Source organism: Rhipicephalus microplus, chromosome 6 (genome assembly GCF_043290135.1).
Source record: "Rhipicephalus microplus isolate Deutch F79 chromosome 6, USDA_Rmic, whole genome shotgun sequence".
Lineage (NCBI taxonomy): Eukaryota > Metazoa > Arthropoda > Arachnida > Ixodida > Ixodidae > Rhipicephalus > Rhipicephalus microplus.
In genome coordinates, this window is record NC_134705.1 from 78,988,102 (window position 1) to 79,010,412 (window position 22,311).

At 45.2% G+C, this 22,311-nt stretch overlaps 1 protein-coding gene across 5 annotated transcripts in view; it reads left to right on the forward strand.

Annotated features, from left to right (window-relative positions):
* LOC142765331 (uncharacterized) overlaps positions 1 to 22,311 on the forward strand; it is a 90,674-nt gene that overhangs the window by 63,831 nt on the left and 4,532 nt on the right. For 4 of the 5 annotated variants that reach the window (XM_075866111.1, XM_075866107.1, XM_075866108.1 and 1 more), the window contains one exon: positions 4,252 to 9,458. The exons of the other annotated variant lie outside the window; for it this stretch is intronic. In XM_075866111.1, coding sequence (XP_075722226.1) covers positions 4,252 to 4,311 — 60 coding nt within the window. In that variant the 3' untranslated portion in view covers positions 4,312 to 9,458. Of the gene's footprint in view, positions 1 to 4,251; positions 9,459 to 22,311 lie in introns of those variants that run through there. 5 annotated transcript variants of the gene reach the window in all.

The window sequence follows — 22,311 nt, forward strand, 5'->3', positions numbered from 1 at the left end:
GACAAGCTGAGCAAGAACGGTTGCTTTTGTGGGTCCCTTGCTCGCAAAAACTGCGATTGGTTTCGAGAACTTATCCCCAAATGAACGAAACGTAAAAACAAGTCCGTGGTCGGCAAGTTCCTCACCAGCCGGTTGGATGTCGCCGAAGTCTGAAAACCCAGTGTATGTCATTGTCTTTGAGTTCACACGCATCTCTTTTCGCACCTGTATCTCATCAAAGACTAACACACCTTGTCGCTGGAATGTGTCTTTAGACAACAGTTTCTTTTTGAACGCTGCAAAGAAGCTGGCGTCAAACCCACACTTCACACGGATGGCTGACAAGTACTTTCGCACGGTGGAAACGCATGGCAACGGCAGGATGTCATTGTTCCTTAAAAAGGCGTATGTAGATGAATTCCGAATATGCAAAAGCAGGCACAACAGAAGCCGATTCTCCGTGTAACGGCGGTTTTTCTTGCCTGTTGCCTTGGCAGCAGCGATGCACTCGTGAATGACCATCAGCTGTGCATTTGGGACATCAAGTTTCTCCAATTTCTCTCGCAGGGATTCGTTAGAAATAGAAGCGAACTGATCCTGCATTGTCTTCAGTGCTTGCTGCAGCCCCTTTATCCTCTTCGTCAAGCGATCCTTGGCTCGTTTTAACGCATATTGTGCTCGTTGGAAAACTCTTACCTTCTCATTATTACGGAAGTTAGACATCCGAAAATTAGTGTGAGCTCCTTTTTCGTTCTTCCTGAGCAGTGCCCTCCTTTGGTGAACCCGCAGCATGTCTGACAGGCCAGCACACCGCTGGCAGGCACCGTTGGCAGAAAGAACCTGCGCACACTTCCTGTGCCTCCATCGTCCACAAACATCGACCAATGCACATTCCATTTGTGCATAGAAATATTCGTTAGCCGTTGGACCGCCACCGCAAAGGTGGAGGTTCTCCAGGTTCTTCAGTAGGGTTGTAATGTCGTTGATGGTTGACACCTCAAGGTCGAATCCCAGTACTTCGGGAGATACCGGCCTTCCCATCAAAACAACACTGAGTGGCATGTCTTGATTAATGTCAAGCAGCTTCCATGGCACTATGTGGCTTATGTCAGCAGCGCACTGCGGTTCTCGAACGCGCCGCAATTCCGAGAACACAACATTGCGAAGCTCGTCAACCTGCAATCTGTGGAAGCCCCGGGTGGTGGACGGAAGCTCAACGGATGCTGGGCTTCCAAACAGTTCACCAAAAGTTGACACCGCTGTCAGGGGTGCCGAGGTACAATCATGCAAGAGCACGTCCGAAGCAGTAGCATCACTTTCGGGAGGATCCAGCAAAAGCGAGTCGCCGAGTTCCTGGATTTGCTTACGGTGCTTCTTGATAGACCCGTTGATGTCACGTCTCTCAGCTGGCCTCTTGCGTTGTTTTTTCTCTTTCGAGAGATAGCTTGGGCAGTCCGGAAAAATAGTGGGCACTGCATCTTTGGAGAGGGACGCTTTCCGGTGTGCTCGACACAAAACATTGCCGTTGTAGACCGCTTCCCAGGTTTTGCTTACCAAATGAGGCTCGAAGTGCCGTTCGCAGAGGTGGTCGGTAGACTGTAGGATGCGATTCTTGCGCGGAATGGCATTCCTCCACACACGAAGGCGTTCATCTTCTCTCAGCGCAGAAAACAGCGAAAGTTTCTCGGTACAGGACTTGTACCCTGTCTTGCAGCGTGGGGCGAAACACTTTTTCCCCATCGCTTTTACATGCCCCACGCACGTCGTATAAACTCACACGATCAACCAAAACTGTCAAAGATCGCTGATAGTTCACACAAAACAGAGACGTTCCGAAGTTACGATACAAAAGACGGCCTCGTGGTGGAGCGAACTCAAGGGGCCCTACGCACCGTCCGCGGCTCGCATGGCCCCGATACTCCTAACGCCCTCTGGTAGAAAGGAGGCGAACCCGAACAAGTTCTCCACGGAGCTGCTCTGCTGCGCCTCCGAGGCGATCAGTCACCTCTTTCCTACACCTTGCTCAAGACTGAACTTTCACTTGCACCTGCATTAACAGCCTGTGAACACATAACGAGCACGAAAATATCACTAAGTTGTGCGATTTCAGACAGCCCTGACCTGGCGACATACAAGAAGCAGACAGCGCTATTCTGGACGCGTATTCCTGAATGAGCGTCGCACTAGCGAGGCATACTTGAGCAATATGGAAGAAGCAGACAATTGGAATCATCGAAATGAATTTCAAACATCTGCTTTTTTAATATGGAATGCTTTTTACAAAATACATTTAAACGAGCCCAAAATGCTGGTCTGCAGTTGTGCCACTTTTTTTTGCAATTTTCTTCATTATTTTCACCACCTTGGAATGCGCAAAAAACTTTTTACAGCACTTCTACGCAGTTTTCTGTGAGGATATCTTGGAATCAGATAGAAAACAGGCTACAGGCACTAAAGAATGATTTCCAAAAAAAAAAACAACTTTTTATGCCCCATCGGGAATAAAATTTTTACATGACTCGTGATTTTCTTCGGTTATAACAGACCCATTCAGTGTTTCCATAAAAGTCTGTTGTAGCAGTAGTTTGGATTTTACATGCTCCTTTTACAACAGACCAAAATGCTCTTCACTTTGGGTTCTGTTGTAATGAGGTCATACTGTACCACAAAACATGGATATGACATTACACGAAGCACGAAGAAAAGCTTGAGCAAGATATATTGACAAAACAACGAAGTTCGTGAATACTCCAAGATTCGCGGATGCTTCGCCTCGCTGGGCCGGCGCAAGCAATATGGTGGCCATTGTCGTAAACAGAAGAGATGAGATCATGGCTAGCGCTTCGGTTTCTCAAGCAACCATCGTAGAAGCGGAAGAGATTGTCTTAGCTATAAGTGAAGGCATGAAGTGTAACACTCCTCTGACAATTATAACAGATTCTGCTTTAGCGGCAATGCAGTATTCTCCACAAATAACGTTTCGTTGTTCTACTTCTCGCCAAGCTCAAACCTTCAGCACCTTTCTCGACTGTGGCTTGGCATGCAGCAACTTCCTTTTGGAATGTGTCTCAGTCACGTTGCTGGAAAAATTTGCCTGAAAGGGTCGCAGGAACTTCACGAGAATCAACTTAACTAGTGCAGTTGTATGTGCTGCCATTCCTTTCATCAGGGCGATCTTGATGACAGACAGGAGCACAGAACTCGTGAACTTCTGCAGTGGTTGTGGTCATCTGATGAATAAAGCTGCCGTTTGTGAGGCAGCCAACTCGAGGAGGCTGACAAAGCCAACAAAAGCTATGATGGGGTATGGCAGTCCACCCCTGTCAGTGCCTGCAAATATGGCAGTTGTTGTCAAGTGCTATTTGGGTTGACTCAAGCTTCATCGTGCACCCTTCACATCTAATGTTGTCTCGAACCACTCGCACGAGAAACCCAGCTCTCAGATCAAGTGTGTTAGATCGCAGGCTTTGTTGTAGAGGATTTGGAAAAGAAAAGTTATGGAAACTAATAACAGCCTGTTTGCAATAGTATACAAAAGCAAAAATTACGAAGTATAGTGACCGTGCATCAGAATTTGAAATGTCTGTTATTTCACACGTCTTCACTAAATTTTGGCTGCAGGTGCTTGCTGGAGGCTAAAATCTAACACTGCAGTGGTCGCTTCACTAGCAAGCCATTAAAAAGTAAACTTTGATCCTGTGGCCACAAAAAGATTTCTTTATTCTACTATGGTGCTGCTGACAAGTGCAATTACTGCTTAATCAAAGTTTCCGCTTGATTTTTGCAATGCCTATATTTCAGTGACCAGTTCTTTTGTATGAAGCACTGCCAAAATATAAGTAACATACATGGGTAGTGTTCCAACATAGTCGGGTGCGGTAGCAAGCGCTTTCTGATGTCAATCTCAGAAGTGGTCTTTGTCCGAGCAAAACGAAGCACTGTAGCTTCACCCAATCGTCCCACGACACTCCCAACATTGGTGGATGAAAAGGAGTGAATTATTCCAGTCGCCAGCATTTTCTGGAGCGCCTAGAGGCAGCATATGCATCAGTTTGGTCATTTCAGGGGTGCTACAGCTGCGCAAATTGCGCCATTTTGATACAATTTCATTTCTTTGAGCCACGCTGTGCCAAAACCCTGAAACTTGTTGAAATTGCGCCACGCTGCGCCGAAATGCTCGTCTAGCCGCAAAATTTCTCAGCTGCGCTAATTTTAGTGGGAAATAAATGCTCTGTTGACAACCTTTACCAGGCATTGTCCAATCCAATCCAGTTGCCCAGACGCTGTGTGGGCCAACGTGGGTGCGGGCGGGTGCTGGGGCTGGGCACTTGACAAGCTGTTGCGTTTTGCTGTATTTTGTCTGCTGGCTACAAGCTGCCCGCTGTACATGGACATTCAACATCAGCAAAGGTAAGCACCTATTCAAACTCTGTTTCGCGCAAAAAACTTTGTGGTTGTGCCACCAGTTTATTCGAGCGAGTGGAACCTTTTGACGAATGCTGCCAACATAGCTAGTAAAATGGAGGCCGGGTCAGCACACCGCCGTTGTTAAAGTAGCAGGGCTCACGCTCACTGATTCGCTTGTCATAAAATGTTAATACACACCCGTTCTAAATAATCTAATGGCTGAATTTCCGAGACAGGTGGAAATTACAGAGAGAGATTTTAACTTTTGGACGAGTATGCTGGTAAGCATGGCAAACGCACAGGTTACGCTTGACGGCTTTTACGATCAGGCGTGCTAGTGCAACTCTTCCTCGTGTTCCGGTGAGCTTCTTCGAAACCGAGGAAGCCTCGTGTGATGTTGGCAGCGTAATTGGCAATATTCGTGGCGTTTTCTGTGATGCGCACTTAGTCGATTCATCACTTATCGTGTGCGCTAATGGTAATGCTGCAGAACCAGTTTGTGCACTTTCAGGACCAGTTCTAGTTCTTTTATAGCCACCTTGTGCTCTTTAAAGGACATATTTAGCCCACTTTGTGTTTAACTACAACCTTAACTTTTTTTCATGAAAGTAGGGAAACAATACTTAGAAGAGCAAACTAAAAAATACCTAATTTTGGGAAAAAATTTGCATTTTTTTGGTGATGCATCTTCTTTCAAACACATGTAACGATTTGAACAATAGAAAAGTGACTCATTTTCATTGCCACGAGATGTGGTCTGTACCATACAGCTGTACATACTGTCTCATGCAGTCATTGAAACAGCCTACCTTTTCTGCTAAATGAAATGGAATTAAAAAAAACCTAAATACTTTGATGTGCAAACAATTTTGAGAATAATTATGCAAATATGAATGAAGGCATGAACGAAACAGTTTTTAGATTTTTGCATAATTTTTTATAGCCATTTAGTTTTTTATAGCCACCTTGTGCTCTTTAAAGCAGATATTAGCCCACTTTGTGTTCGGCTAAACCTTAACTTTTTTTTTCATGAAAGTAGGGAAACAACTTTCAAGAGCAATTAAAAACAATGGATACATACTTTTGGGAAAAAATTTGCATTTTTTTTTGGCGTCGCATCTTCCTTCAAACACGTGTAAGGTTTGAATATTAGAAAAGTGACTTTCATTCTCATCGCCACGAGATGTGGTCTGTATCATACAGGCGTACATATTGTCTCATGCAGTCATTGAGAAAGCCTACCTTTTCTGCTAAATAAAATGGAATTAAAATAATCCTTAATACTTTGATGTGCAAACAATTTTGAGAATAATCATGCAAATATGAATGAAGGCATGAACGAAACAGTTTTTAGATTTTCCATTATTTTTTTATAGCCATTTAGTTTTTTATAGCCACCTTGTGCTCTTTAAATCAGATATTAGCCCACTTTGTGTTTGGCTACAATCTCAACTTTTTTTTTCATGAAAGTAGGGAAACAAAACTTGTAAGAGCAATTAAAAACAAAGGATACGTACTTTTGGGAAAAAATTTTCATTTTTCGACGTCACATTTTCCTTCAAACACATGTCATGCTTTGAATAATACAAAAGTGACTCTCATTCTCATCGCCACGAGATGTGGTCTGTACCATACAGGCGTACATATTGTCTCATACAGTCATTGAGACAGTCTACCTTTTCCGCTAAATAAAATGGAATTAAAAGAAACCTAAATACTTTTTTTTTTCGCGGGATCAAATCTCGGCTGCGGTGGCTGCATTTCCGATGGAGGTGGAAATGTTGTAGGCTCGTGTACTCAGATTTGGGTGCACGTTAAAGAACCCCAGGTGGTCGAAATTTCCGGAGCCCTCCACTACGCGTGCTCTTAAAATCATATGGTAGTTTTGGGACGTTAAAACCCCACAAATCAAATCAATCAACCTAAATACTTTGATGTGCAAATAATCTAGAGATTAATCATGCAAATGTAATTGATGGCATGAACAAAACAGTTTTTAGATTCTTGCATTACTGTTTTTGAACATTTATGTCACACTTGGTGTTTAAATATATAAATTATCACAGTCGATTCGTACTAGTGATTCTTTTAGGGCTGTAACTACCATTGGTTCTTTATGTATAAGGATTCATTTTGACATTTCCTTTCGCTTACATGTATTATATTTCTATTTTTGTCAATATCCTGCATTTTGAAGTGTGCTCTATTTTTGCAGTTCCATTGAAATTGTGTACTTTATCTGGATACATGCTGCTGAAGATGTGTGCGTGAGCTAGTGCTGATGTTGCTGCGGCCATGTGAGGGCATTCAGGCACATTCCAATTCTATGATGCAGCTTTTGGCATGAAGGGACCCCCAATATATGGAAAATAAACACATTTTGTTCTAATGAGTACTGTGATAAACTCTGTAAAGAAGGTGTTTTGAACAGAATTAAATGTTTGGGCAGACGATTTGGAGTGTCTGAATATTAGATTCAAGTGACTTGGTTTTCAAATATCCGAACACCCAAAAAAAGTTTGTTGCAAGTATCGAAAGGAGCACAGAAAAGTATTTGTATGTACTAATGTTTGCCGCATGCATAAATAGCCAGACTCCCACATTGTGATGTTTTAATAATTTTTGCTGGTACATAAAATAAAGTGAGCATAAAGAAACCTGTAGTTTCAACAGACCCCCCTTCTCCTAGAGTGCTTTTGCTAATTCCGTGCAAGCATTTGTGTTGAGGTAGAGCATGTCATTATGTACGAAGCTGGGCAGATTGTTTCAATGAAGTAGTAACAGTCAGTAGTTCTTTTTTTTTTATTAGACCTTTATTTCGGGCAACAAAAGTGGATCTTCTCTGCCTGACTAGAACCACAGCATCTGAATGCTTATACTCGGAGCATACAGCAACAAAGAACATCGCACAATATTCCACATAAGAATTGCAAAAACATTTTACAGTATTTATTGTACATAGGGGTTTCACACTAAGTGCACTGTGGAAAACCTCATATAATTTTTGGTGTATATTATGCAGAAAATTACAGATCAGTTAGGAAAATCTCGGGAACAGCAAATTGTTTTGATGCACTATATATTCATCATTTCAACAGGCACGACTCAGCGTTTTTTAATAAAGAAGTTAGGGACACGCATTTCTGAATTTCGATGGCCTGTGCGTGTCTGTTATAAATACAAAGGATTAATTCCAATTCATTTTGAAAAATATTCTATATGATTTTTATTTGCATGTGCATCAAAGTTGAAAACATATTTCATGCCCCTACTGAAATATTTGTGGTGTTAAGGTGGCATTCATATATTTGTTCATTAAAATGAAGTGCGACACGAGTAAACGCTGCTAGAGTTTTGACACAAACTTCACTGCTTCGGCCGGCTGGAAAGTACTGAAAAGAAATGCTTCAATTTATGGTACATGCCATTTCAGGGGGCAGTGATTCCTTCATATTTCACACATTTTGACCCTGTCATTGAGTACACATAAAAGTCGCTTGCGTTGGCACCTGCAACATACCTTATTTGAACTTGTGCAAAGTAGGCACGACCGTTGTTGCAGCTTCTGTACCTCACAGTAGACGTAGTGTATGTTGATACTTTGGTTGAGGACAGTGCACGTCTCAGACCCATGAGGTGCCTTGATCTCTAGCCAGTTTACTACTTCACTCAATAAAATAAGTTGCTGCACAAGTGAACACTGTTAGATCTTAGCATGAACTTCGCTGGTTGAACACAGCTGGGAAGTAGTGCTTAAAAAAAAAATAGACACACTAACTCTTGCACAGTTTGTTTCAGAAAGGAGTCATTCCTCCTTACTTTTACACGTTTTGACCCCTTTGGTGAATACACGAAGTTGCATGTGCTCGTTCCTATAACATACATGCTTGCTTGTCTGTAGTAGATGTGGCTTTCTCGTAGTTACGGCTTTTGTCTGTTGCAGTGGAGATGGTCCACGTTTACGGTCGTGCCTGACTTCTGTAAGGAGCCTTTGATTTCCAGCTAGTGAATTCTTGTTCATACTGAATCGATTAATCCGGTAAGCACAGCCATGGTTGCGCAGTGCTGATCACTTGTACAACTTGGATTGCCTTGTAGTCCAGTTTGGATTCGTAATATTTTCCTGCAACTGGCTCCTTAGCGCTGCCATGTACACATGCAGAGCTCTTGAAGGACTGTGTCATCGCGAGTTGTACTGCCAGGTCCCAAAAGTCTGCTTGACGCATCTTTGTGAGCCATGGAGCTGACTGAAATTCTCAAAGTCGTCGGACGACGTTGTAGTAGGCATCCACTGTGCAGCACTGTGTGCTCAGCAGTGTTGTTGCATTCTTCTTCTACGACAGCCTCAACAAAAAAAGTCGTCATCCACTTCTTCAATTGGGGTGCTTCCTGCTCCAAATATTTCCTTCGGCTGACCGAGGGCTCCGAGCAAATTGTCCATGTGTGCCAGATTTTTCTACTCTTTCTTCCTCTTGGCGGAGCATGATTCCTAAGGAGCATTTTCATTCAACGATAAATCTGGGAACTGGTCGCCTCACACGCTTGTCATCTTGGGGTTTAGGTGTGTACATCCAAGAAAACGGGATTCTCTTGTTCTACTTGCTGAGCTGCTTGGCTGACGGCCTTTCCACACGTTCTTTACGGTTGTCTTTATTGACACCCGTAGAGGACATGTTACATCAACAAAGGTTGATGTAACTAACTACTGCCGCTGTGTGCTTGCACTGACCTGTGACCCCACCACTGCAGGTACGATATCATTGATTGATGCTCCAGCTGACAGCCAGCCGGTGAGAAAAGAAATGTATACCAGACGTAAATATACAGTTGAAGATTGATGGAAAATCTTAAACTTTATCAACTCGCCATCTACTCATCACAGATAAAACAGTGCAACATCAATTAGTGCTTCGGTGGGTTGACATGACTATAAATTAAGAGACGAATTGAGTTGCTCAACACATTGCCGTAAGCCCTAATTAGCGGCCTGGCAGCGCTATGCGCACTCGGAAAGATCAAGCTAAGATGCAGGGTAGCAACATAACAAGGTCTGGACGAAAGAACGAAGCTTTGCGAATGCTGTAGCGATGTATGTGCATGTCCATGCTAATTTTGGAATGCAAGGTAAATAATGAAAAAGGTTGTAGTAAATGAGAAAGGCGTGACAGCAAACGAAGTAACAGACAATGGCAAAAGACGAAGCTGGGCTACGCTGTCAGCTCTAGTGGATATCGCAGTTCATTATCTTTCTTGACTGCGCCTCGAGCTCTTGGCATGAGTAGCACGAACGGTGAGGTAAAGACTGCGATCATGATGAGCGACGATAATGTCGCGACCATGGCCGCAACAATTTCAAGCAAAGCACTTGGCAAAACTTGGTGGCTGTGAATCGCCATGAAGCGAACGATAATTCTAAATGCACCGAGTATTTTATACGCAGGTAGGTGTCATGCACCAATAACCCAATATTGTTGCGAGAATGAGAGCTTGCCTCAATAGTTATGGAGTAAGCTTCTTGCTCGATGCCCGCCTGACGCATGTATTCAGCTGTCAGTACAGATGACACCGCCACTCATCTACAAAATGTGGCTGCTTTCATGCAGTTTCTATCCTATTGTAATGGTTTTGTCGCAGAAGAATGATCCCACTGCTATATATTTAAATCCAACTCTAAGCACCAACGCGCAAGCTACGGGCGCTTGCGCTTCCATAACTATCAAAGCAATACGGCTCAGCTGTGTGCTCTAAGGCTCTCAGCACAGCACGCCTTCCTCGCCGTGAGTGGCACTGCATGCGGCTTTTAAAGCGCCCCCTCTATAGGTCGTATGTGGAGTGTATAGCACGAATGCAGTAACCTGCTTTCCATTCTTTGATCAGTTGTTTGAGAATGTCTACTGGCCGGTTATATTTTTCTCTTGTTTCTTTAAATGCTAGTACAGCCAGGCACTTGCTGAAGGGGTACACCACTCAGTATTTTTTTCTGGCTTTGTGATTATTTTTTAAACTGGTGTTGCAGACATCTGTGAAAGGTTCTTATCGGGTTGTTGCTTGCTGGAAAGGTGCAGAGTAGATCATTCAAGGAATTGAGAATTGCACGCAATTTCATCTGGTAGAGATGAAATGACGTGGTATAAATGAAAGCATTGAACGCCAACAACAAAAAGGTGTTGTCAAAAACACGATGTTTCATTTTCCACATGAAAGCCTTATTCACTTAGCTGCGAGGCCAAAGCTCTCAGCTTCAATTTGCGTGACTAAATTGCTTCGGGCAACTTGCATAGTACGTAAAATAGATCGTTCTTTTGAAGAAAGAAAAAGCGTATGGAAAAAAAACCAAGAGAGAAAACAGGTGGAAAATATGCAGTACACCAACTAGCCCAACTAGTAATTTTGTTACAGTAGATGGCCAAGGCTTGACTCCTGATTTCACAAACGAGTACATCATTTCCCATTATGCCATTCATTTCTTTTGTACAATAATCTTCGTCTCATTTTCTCTTCGCCTTCATGTACACACAAACTTCCTGATTTCACAAACGAGTACATCATTTCCCATTATGCCATTCATTTCTTTTGTACAATAATCTTCGTCTCATTTTCTTTTCGCCTTCATGTACACATCGAGACGATGCTTCTTTGGAGTGGGAGTAATGACCCATGCCACCATTTAAGAACGAGCCGCTGTGGCTCATACACGTTTCGAGTGTGAAGAAGAAAATTGTTTTTGCTGACCTGGTTCTGGTCCACTCCTGGCTGTCTGTCTTCTTTTTATCGTGACAATATTGTCTCTAAGGATCCTGTGGCTTATTTTATGTTCACATGGAGGAGCCCTAATGGCGAAAATGAGAACGAATTTTTTATTTTTATTTATTTATTTATTTATTTACAATACTGCTACTCTCCTGCGAGAGCGTGGCAGTTGGGCAATACAGTAATTTTTTACACCCACAAAAAGGATGTAGACGTAATAACATGCAAGCATAATAACAGGACATGAGGATCATATAACCATTGAGCAGTGCAGAAGTTAAACGTTAATTATGTTATTAATACACAATGTATGCAATAATCACAAGATACAAAGTAAGTTATAGCCATTACAAAGAGCTGAAACCATGCCGAAAGGCGGTAGAAATAAAATACATGATTGAAGAAAGGAACTTATGTTAGCATTGGTATCGTGAGGGAAAACATAAATGGAACAGTTGTGACAGGAATAGCAAGCACTGAAAGCATACTTCAAAAATAGCTATACTACTGTGAAAGGAACGTTGAAAAAGGTGTTGCTTTAACTAACGAACAGCAGATCTGGACAGGTGCGCCTGCATGCGTATAAACTGTTATGCGCACCCAGTTTTCTCTATCTGTGCAATAAATTCTGATAGCGATTGGGAGTTTGTGATAGTGGCATCAAGTTGGTTCCATTCTGCTATCGCGCGCGGGATGAATGAGTACTCAAACGTGTCGTTCCTACATGCGTATTCTGACAATGTGCGCGCACGTTTATTGCGAGTTTGCCGAGCCTGTGAAAATGAAAGGTATTTGGATGAATCTATCTTGTAGTTATTTTTTACTAGCTGCAAAAGGAATTTTAAGCGAGCGTGTTTCGCTCTTGTGGACAGCGTTTGTAAACCTGACTGAGTTAAAAGATGTGTTGGGGAATCTGTGCGTCTATATTTGTTGTAAATAAATCTTGCAGCTTTCCTTTGTATTGCTTCTAGTTTAGTTATATTAGTCAGCGAATACGGAAACCAGACAGTGTTTGCATATTCTAAAACTGGTCTTACGAATGATCTGTAAGCTAGCAGCTTCGTTGGCGTTGTTGAGAGCGCTAGAGTTCGTTTTAAGAATAGTTTGTGTAGCGCCTTCGAAGTTATATTAGCGATGTGTTTGTCCCATTTGAGATGAGAAGTCAGTGTAACTCCTAGATATTTATGTTCCTCAACTTTATTAAGAAGTGTGTTATTAATGGTGTATGGGAAGTTGGATGGTTTTGTTTTTCTGCTTACGGTCATTATCCCTGATTTTTGTGTGTTTATTTTCATCTGCCATTTAGAGCACCAATTAGCCACGACAGCTAGAGAATCATTAAGCATAATGTGATCGATGTAATGATTAATTTCTCTATATATCACACAGTCGTCCACAAATAGCTTGATGTTGCAAGTGATGTTAGCAGTGATATCATTAATATAGAGCAAGAAAAGCAATGGCCCAAGTACCGAGCCTTGGGGAACGCCGGATGTTACTGCTACTGTGTTAGAAGACATCTGTTCATAGAGTACAAATTGTGACCTGTTAGATAAGAAAGCTTTTATCCAAGCGGAAAGTTCTCCTATTCCAAAAACGTTTTCTACTTTAGCTATTTGCTGTGGCATACACAGTCAAAAGCCTTAGATAGGTCAAGTAGAATTAAGTCAGTTTGACCACGGTTATTAACTGTAATGGCAAGATCGTGAACTAGTTCAGTAAGTTAAGTTACCGTTGATAAACCACTTCGAAAACCATGTTGGTTAGGGGAGAAAAAATTTATGGGCTCTAGAAATACTGTCATGTGTTTTAAGATTATGTGTTCGAGTGGTTTACATGATGTGCTGGTCAATGAAATAGGTCTGAAATTTGAAAATTGTGCTGCGTCTCCTCCTTTATTGATCGGTATCACCTTTGCGATCTTCCAATCGTTATGTAGTTGTGAAGTCGTGAGTGATTTTCGGAAAATGAGACCAAGATATTTGCTACACCATTCTGCATATCTTTTTAGGAAACTGTTCGGTATATCGTCTGGTACACTTATTTTTTTGGTGTCGAGCTTAAGTAGCAGGTTGAAAATCCCAGCATCAGCGATGTCTAAATTGGTCGACTTTCGTATGATGTTGCTCTTCTATTGGCGGAATAACGTTATCATCAACGGTAAACACCGATCGAAAAAAATCGTTATATACGTTGGCCTTAACAGTTTTTTCTTCTGGAAGGCGATGCGATGCTGCTGTTTTAGTGGTGCGAAAGTGATTCCAGAACCTGTAGGGATTATTTAGAAGGAACGTAGGTAGTGTCTTGTCAAAGTAGCGTTGTTTAGCTTTGTGCTTAAATTCCGCGATGGCATCCGGTAGCTTTCGAATTCTGGATTCTCCCCCGCCTTTTGTTTTTATTGCTCTACGTAACCTTTTCAAACGTCGCTTCGCCTGAATAACTTCGCGCAAGATCCATGGATTATTTTTTGGCGGGCGTTTGACTTTTGTAAATATGTGGTGAGCGATACAAAAACGTACGACAGATTTGAAGTGAAGCCAAAGGGAATCGACATCTATTGATGTATTCAACCCCATTTCTGAGAAATACAGGAATTCATGAGCGAGATGAGTTAGTATGCTATTGTCATCAGCGTTTTCAAAGTTTGTTACAACGGATACAGAAGAATGAGTGGTCATGGTGCCACCAAGAGGAACTACGCACACTGGTTCCGCGGGTTACATCAATTCTTATGCGGTTTATGTCGAAATGGTCGCTGAAAAACATTAGATGAAGTATGTTCTCGGTTACTCCCTGCGAGCGAGTTGGCTGCGAAACGACCTGATGAAGACTGAAGGTTAGCATGAGGTCAAATAGCACATACTATTCCAGTTAATGCCTGGAAGAATAAAATCGCACATGAGTACAACACGTGAACCGTAAGCATGACGTTGCATGTAATCATGAATTGCACTGATAGAATCGTCACCCGAGTTTGGGCTTCGATAAACACAATCTAACAATATGCTGGTACCGTCACAAAGTAGTTTACAAAAAACCGCTTCAGCATTTTGTACCTCTGGAAGGGCCACGAAAGAGAGGCCTTTTCTTATTGCCACCCCACCACCACGTGTGGGGCGATCTTTTCGGATCACGGAATGGTTGGGTGGTGTAAATTCGTGATCTAAAACATCAGGCGTGAGCCACGTTTCTGTCACGGCTGCTAAGTGAGGCTCATAATCAATGATCAAATTTTCGAGAGGTTCAGGCTTATTAATTACGCTTCTAGCATTCACTGTGAGAAGTGTTAGTTCACCTATTTTGCAGCACGACGAGTAGTGGCTCCCTTTTTTTGTTTGGTCGCCGGGTACGTTCGTCGTTCTCGTTACACGGGCTGTTTCTGAGGCAGCTTCCGCGTGTTTTTTCTTAAGCGGAACCTTGTCATCCTTTTCGTTGCTCCAGACATAGGCATGATTATTAATATACAGCTTGTCAAGAACTAAGGAAACCTTTTCGTTATTTTCTCCATTTGCCTTCGCACTGTTCCAAAGTTTTCTCCGAATTTCACGTACTCGTTTCGAAAAGTCTTCTCTGATAGATAGACTTGTGCCACGAAGTTTATGTACCCGTTTTAATATAGAAAATTTCTCTCTTGAGTCTAGCAGCTTGAGAATTACGGGCCTAGTTTTGTTTGGTTGGGCTCTACCAAAATAGACTCTATAATGAGTGTACACCCAGGCATCGTGCAGGATGTGGAAGTGGTTGGCAAGGTACGATGCAGTGACCATAAAATGGTACGGTCTCGAATTCTCCTAGACTTGAAGAAGGAACGACAGAAACTGATACGCAAGAAGCCAGTCAATGAGCTAGCACTGAGAGGGAAAGTACAGGAATTCAGAGTCTCGCTTCAGAACAGGTACTCGGCTCTTAGTGAGGAAACCAACTTTAGCGTAGATACAATGAATGATAATCTGACGAGTATCATTACGTAGTGTGCAGTGTGATGTATCCGTGACGTCACGCCAGCCGAAGCCGCCGTTATCACCACTGCTTCTTCTCCTTCCCTTCCCCTTAACCCCTCTCGCACAACGCTACTTAACCCGCGCTATCGCAATAAAGCTTTTTTGTCTTGGCCCAGCCACGGCCCTGGCGTGTTCGTTACAGTGGCGACGAGGAGGGGATAAAAGTGGTGCGGCAACTCCGTCCGTCATGACCGCCGCACCCACGAGAGGATACGCCAGCCCGCCGCAGTTCGACGAGGCGAGCGACAAGTGGCCCGCGTACCAGGTTCGGCTGGAAGCCTTCTTTGAGGGAAATGGCATCACGGAAGACAACAAGAAGCGGGCCCTGCTGGTGACTGCACTGTCCACCCACACCGTCGACGTACTGAGCGGACGTTGTGCTCCAGATAAGGTGAATGAACTTTCGTACCCACAAGTGATAGCCTTGCTTAAGCAGCACTTCTCGCCGCAACCGAACGAGATAGCACAGTCTTATAAGTTCTTCACCCGCAATCAGCTGCCCGGCGAACCGGTCAAGGATTTTGTCGTGGCGATTCGACAGATAGCGGACACCTGCAATTTTGGTGCTTCGTTGGACAGAATGCTACGAGATCGCATCGTGTGTGGTCTGCACAACGTCGGAGTGCGTCGGCAGCTACTCGCGAAACCACAGCTGACGAGGAGCGAAGCGGAAGAAATTGCGATATCTACCGAAATGGCCGAGGCCAACGTGCAAGAGATAGTTAGCCCCACCGCTGAGGCAAGTGTGCATGCGCTGGGAGGCCAGTCCTATCGCCCACGAAGCCGGCCACAGATTGTTGGGTGCTACCGCTGCGGAGCAAAAGGGCACGGACCCGAGGATTGCCGCTTCCGCTCGGCGTCATGCTTCAAGTGTAAACAACGAGGTCATATCGCTCGAGCCTGTTGCCGCCGTGAGAGTGGGTTCGGGGTGGTACCACCAGAACGCCAAGTACACGCCTTGTCGAGGGAGGAAGACACTGGCACGGACGGTATGTTCGCGCTGGAGGCAGCGGACAGTCACATCGGCCACGTCGGCATTACGCAACCCATCGTGCGCACCTTGGATTGTGGTGGGGTTCCAGTGAACATGCAGGTCGACACAGGCTCGCCGGTTTCGGTCATCACGTGGCCCACATATGAGCGGAACAAAACAGTGTGGCCGAGGCTGCGTGGTTCGCCATTGAAACTCACCTGCTTCCTGGGACGGCTTCCAGTGCGGGGACAACTTCAGCTCAAGGTTTCGTGCGGAAACAAGTCGACGGCTGGATCTTTGCAAGTCCTTGGTTGCTCCGGCCCAAACCTCTGCGGACGCGACCTGATTCAAGCGTTCCACATGCTCGAGGCACCGGTAATGAACGTGAACACGTCAAGTGAGCAACTGCCGTTACTCGGTGCTGACGACGTTAACGTGGACCGGTTGCTAGCAGAATTCGCTGATGTGTTCGCGCCAGGTTTAGGGCTCATAAAAGGGCCACCGGTACACTTCGAGACGCGAGAAAACGTGGTGCCGAAGTTTTGGAAAGCACGCGAAGTTCCGTATGCTTTTCGGCCAAAGGTCGACGCGGAACTGGACCGCCTTTCGGGCGCGGGTATTATTGTACCGGTGCCTCATGCGGAGTGGGCGGCGCCAGTGGTACCGGTAGTGAAACGGAATGGCTGCATCCGCCTTTGCGGCGATTTTAAGCTAACGGTCAACAAAGCCTGTCGCACTGAGCAATATCCGTTGCCACGGGTGGAGGATATCCTGGCTACATTAAATGGCGGTGAAGTTTTTACCACGATAGACTTGCGGGAGGCATACAACCAGCTTCCGTTGGATGAGGAAGCCATGCACCTCACGACCATAAACACGCATAAGGGACTGTTCAGCTTTACTCGCCTGCCTTTTGGAGTGGCGTCCGCGCCGGCCGTGTTCCAACGGCGTATGGAGACCATTTTGCAGGGACTTCCGGGTGTTCAGGTCTACCTAGACGACGTCATCGTGGCAGAGAAACGCAATGACTGCACCACCCTGCACGATGTATTCAAGCGGTTCCGGGAATACGGCGTGCGCCTGAACGCAGACAAGTGCAAGTTCCGCCAACTAGAGGTGGATTTTTTGGGGCATCGAATCAGCGCTCGAGGTCTTCAACCAAAGACAGAAAACATAGACGCCATCCTTAAGGTTCAGGCACCACGGAATTCCGCAGAATTAAGGTCCTACCTCGGCATGGTAACGTACTACCACAAGTTTCTTCCCAATGCATCGACCGCCATGGCACCCCTATATCAACTACTCCGGAAGGAAGCTAAGTGGAAGTGGGATACCGCTCAACAGCAGTCATTCAGCAGTGTGAAAGACCTTCTGAAATCCGCAGACTTTCTGGCACATTTTGACCCACACAAGCCGCTAGTCCTGGAATGCGATGCCTCCCCGGACGGAATAGGCGCAGTGCTTTCACACGATGTCGGGGGCGGAGTACTTCGGCCCATAGGGTTCCGCTCTCGGTTATTGACTGGAGCTGAAAAAAATTACTCGCAGCTGGAGCGTGAAGCCTTGGCACTTGTGTTTGGTGCGTCGAAATTCCGACAATACTTGCTCGGCAATACTTTCACATTGATGACGGACCATAAGCCGCTTGTTGCACTTTTTCACCCAGGCAGGCCAGTGCCCGTGATGGCCGCTGCGCGAATCCAGCGGTGGGCCCTGCGGCTGAGCGCCTACGATTACGTCATCAAACACCAGCCCGGGAAAGACAACATCCCAGCCGATGCCCTCAGCCGACTTCCCACGTCAGCAACTTCCCAGCCAGAGACGCAGGAAGAAACTGTGGACGGTGAGTATGTCCTGCTCACGGAGACCCTCAATGATGGTGTCATGTCTGCGAAGCAACTGGGCACTCTCACGGAGCTTGATGACGATTTAGCAAAGGTGCAAAAATGGGTGCAGGAGGGATGGCCAAGAAATTTGGGGCCTAAGGACCAGCACTTGATGCCATACTTCAACCGGAAAGCTGAGATAACGGGGAGATATGGGCTTCTATACTGGGGCCATCGAGTGATCGTCCCTAAGAGTGCCCGAGCAGTGATGTTACGTCTGCTGCATGATACTCATCAAGGGATTTGCTCAATGAAGCGGCTAGGGCGCTCCTTGATGTGGTACCCCCGGATCGATAATGACATTGAGCACATGGTTAAGTCCTGCACCAGTTGCATCCAAGCTGCCCCTATGCCCCCAAAGAAACCCCCTGTTGCGTGGCCAGAAACGGATGAGCGTTGGTCGAGGCTGCATATCGATTTTGCGGGGCCGATCGATGGTCACATGCTACTGATTGTGGTGGATTCACATAGTAAGTGGATAGAAGCGATACCCATGAAGAGTTCCACCACACACGCCACCATAGAGGCTCTGCGCACCTTGTTCAGTACATTCGGGTTGCCCCGGACGCTGGTATCCGATAATGGCCCACAGTTTACGAGTTGGGAATTTAACACCTTCACGAAGCTGAATAACATAGTACACCTCCGAACAGCACCGTATCACCCCCAGTCCAATGGGCTCGCGGAGCGGGCGGTTCGTACGGTGAAGGATTCATTGAAGAAGAATGTACAAGGGTCACTGAAAACCCGCCTGGCTAGGATTTTGCACAGGTACCGCAGGACGCCGCAGGCCGGGGGCCGGACACCAGCGCAACTCCTAATGGGCTACGATCTTCGCTCCAGGCTGGACAACGCAGTGTCCATTCCGCCCTCACCAGTTGACCGTCCCCCCCTCGATGGGTGGCAGCCCGGGGAGCCAGTCTGGGTGAGGAACTTCGGGCGAGGCGAGCCGTGGACTCCAGCCAGCATTACATCGACAGACGGAGCCCGCCTGGTGAATGCCGATGGTCCGGAGGGGGAAACCATTAGGCGCCACAGCGACCAGGTGAAGCCACGGGAGTTGGAGCATGACCAGGGAGAAGTCGGTGATTCTCGGTGCCTCGAAACTGCCGGCGGGGCCCTAGCAGGAGGAACACCGAGGCGAGCGCCAACAAGGAGCGAGATCGCCGGGAGCCCCTCAACTCCGGTGTTGCGTCGCTCGGGCCGGCAACGCAAACCCCCAGACCGTTACTCACCGTAGGGGGAGCGGAATGATGTATCCGTGACGTCACGCCAGCCGAAGCCGCCGTTATCACCACTGCTTCTTCTCCTTCCCTTCCCCTTAACCCCTCTCGCACAACGCTACTTAACCCGCGCTATCGCAATAAAGCTTTTTTGTCTTGGCCCAGCCACGGCCCTGGCGTGTTCGTTACACAGTGGAAGTTGGATAGTTAGACAGGACACTGGCAAGCTTTCCCAGGAAACGAAGAATCTCATTAAGAAGTATCAAATTATGAAAGTCTCAAGTGCAAAAGACAAAATAGAACTGGCAGAGCTTTCAAAGTTGATTAATAGGCAGAAGGTATGCGATGTAAGAAGGTATAATATGGAAAGAATTAAACACGCTCTGAAAAACGGAGGAAGCGTCAAAGCAGTAAAGAGAAAACTTGGGATAGGCAAAAAGTGGATGTTTGTACTAAGGAACAAAGAACGCAAAATAACTATCAATATGGATAGCATAGGGATAGGCAAAAATCGGATGTATGCACTAAGGGACAAAGAACGCAAAATAACTACCAATATGGATAGCATAGTTAAAATAACGGAGGAGTTTTACAGAGATCTGTACAGTAGCCGGGACAACCACGACCTTAATACTATAAGAACTAGCAGTAACCTAGATAACACCCCACCAGTAATGATAGAAGTCAAAAAAGCTTTGGAAAGCATGCAAAGAGGCAAAGCTGCTGGTGAGGATCAGGTAACATCAGATCTGCTCAAAGATGGAGGAGAGATTGTTTTAGAAAAACTAGCCACACTGTTTACAAGGTGTCTCCTGTCGGGAAGAGTAACAGAGTCTTGGAAGAAGGCTAACATCATCTTAATACATAAAAAAGGAGATGACAAGAACTTCAAGAACTACAAGTCGATCAGCTTGCTCTCTGTAGTATACAAGCTATTTACAAAGGTAATTGCTAACAGAGTGAAGAAAACATTAGAATTCAATCAACCAAAGGAACAAGCAGGATTTCGAACAGGCTACTCAACAATCGACCACATTCATACTATCAATTAGGTAATAGAGAAATGCTCAGAACATAACCAACCGCTATACATAGCCTTCATAGATTACGAGAAGGCATTTGATTCAGTAGAAATACCAGCCGTCATGCAGACACTGCGTAATCAGGGCGTTGATGAAGTATATATAAACATTTTGGAAGAAATATACAGGGTATCAACTGCTATCATAGTGCTTCATAATGAAAGCAACAGAATACCAATCAAGAAGGGTGTAAGGCAGGGGGACGCAATCTCCCCAATGCTATTTACCGTGTGCTTACAGGATGTTTTCAGAAGCCTAGAATGGGAACAGTTAGGGATAAGAGTAAATGGAGAGTACCTTAGTAACCTGCGCTTTGCCGATGACATTGCATTGCTGAGTAACTCGGGGGACGAATTGCAACTCATGTTTACGGAGTTAGACAAGGAGAGCAGAAAGGTGGGTCTTAAAATTAGTCTGCAGAAAACGAAAGTAATGTACAACCACCTCTGAAAAGAGCAGTGCTTCGAGATAGGTAATAGTGCACTTCAAGTTGTAGAAGACTATGTCTACTTAGGGCAGGTAATAAGCGCGGAGCCGAACCACGAGATTGAAGTAACTAGAAGAATAAGAATGGGGTGGAGCACATTTGGCAAGCACTCTCAAATTATGACAGGTAGATTGCCACTATTCCTGAAGAGGAAGGTATATAACAGCTGTATCTTGCCGGTACTTAGCTACGGAGCAGAAACCTAGAGACTTACAAAGAGGGTTCAGCTTAAATTGAGGACTACGCAGCGAGCAATGGAAAGAAAAATGGTAGGTGTAACCTTACGAGACAAGGAGAGAGCAGAGTAGATTAGAGAACAAACGGGGGTTAAAGATATCATAGCTGAAATCAAGAAGAAGAAATGGACATGAGCCGGGCATGTAGCGCATAGACAGGATAACCGCTAGTCATTAAGGGTAACTAACTGGATTTCCAGAGAAGGCAAGCGGATTAGGGGGAGACAGAAGGTTAGGTGGGCAGATGAGATCAAGAAGTTTGCGGGTGTAAATTGGCGGCAGTAAGCACAGGACCGAGTTAACTGGCGGAACATGGGAGAGGCCTTTGTTCTGCAGTGGACGTAGTCAGGCTAATGATGGTGATGATGACTACGCATGCAGGATGCCAACCTCCTGCTGGTCGTAACACCTGAACGTTATATTGATTGCGTAATCTCCACAGGTGCCTGTGCGGGAGTTGGCACCTGATGGACACAGAGACAATGTCTGTGTGCTGTCAAGAAATCGATAAAGTCAGCCCTATAGCGCCAGAAAAGGCTGCCTCTGTTACCGTGCACTCGACATTTCGGTGTGGGTGATATTCACACCCTCGAGAGAGCATACTACGCCTTGCTGCGCAAACTTTCACTGCACACTCCTTAATGATACTCGTCAGATTATCATTCCTTGTATCTATGCTAAGGTTGGTTTTCTCTCTAAGACCCGATTACCTGTTCTGAAGCGAGAGACTGAATTCCTGTACTTTCCCTCTCAGTGCTAGCTCATTGATTGGCTTCTCGCGTATCAGTTTCTGTCGTTCCTTCCTCAAATCTAGGCGAATTTGAGACCGTACTATTCTATGGTCACTGCATCGTACCTTGCCAACCACTTCCACGTCCTGCTTGATGTCTGGGTGTGAACTCATTATAAAGTCTATTTCGGTCTTATTTTCGCCATTAAGGCTCCTTCATGTCCACTTGCGGTTTCCTCGTTTTCGGTAGAAGGTATTCAGAATCCGTATATTATTGCGTTCTGCGAATTCTACTAGTAGCTCCCCTCTGGCGTTTCTAGTACCGATGCCATAATCTCCTACTGTCTGGTCTCCCGCCTGCTTCTTCCCTACCTTTGCATTAAAGTCTCCCATCAGTATTGTATACTGTGTTTTTACCTTACTCATTGCAGATTCCATGTCTTCACAGAAGCTTTCAACTGAAGCGTCATCATGGCTGGATGTAGGCGCGTAAGCCTGGACCACCTTCATCTTGTATCTCTTATTCAGTTTAATCACGATACCTACCACCCTTTCAT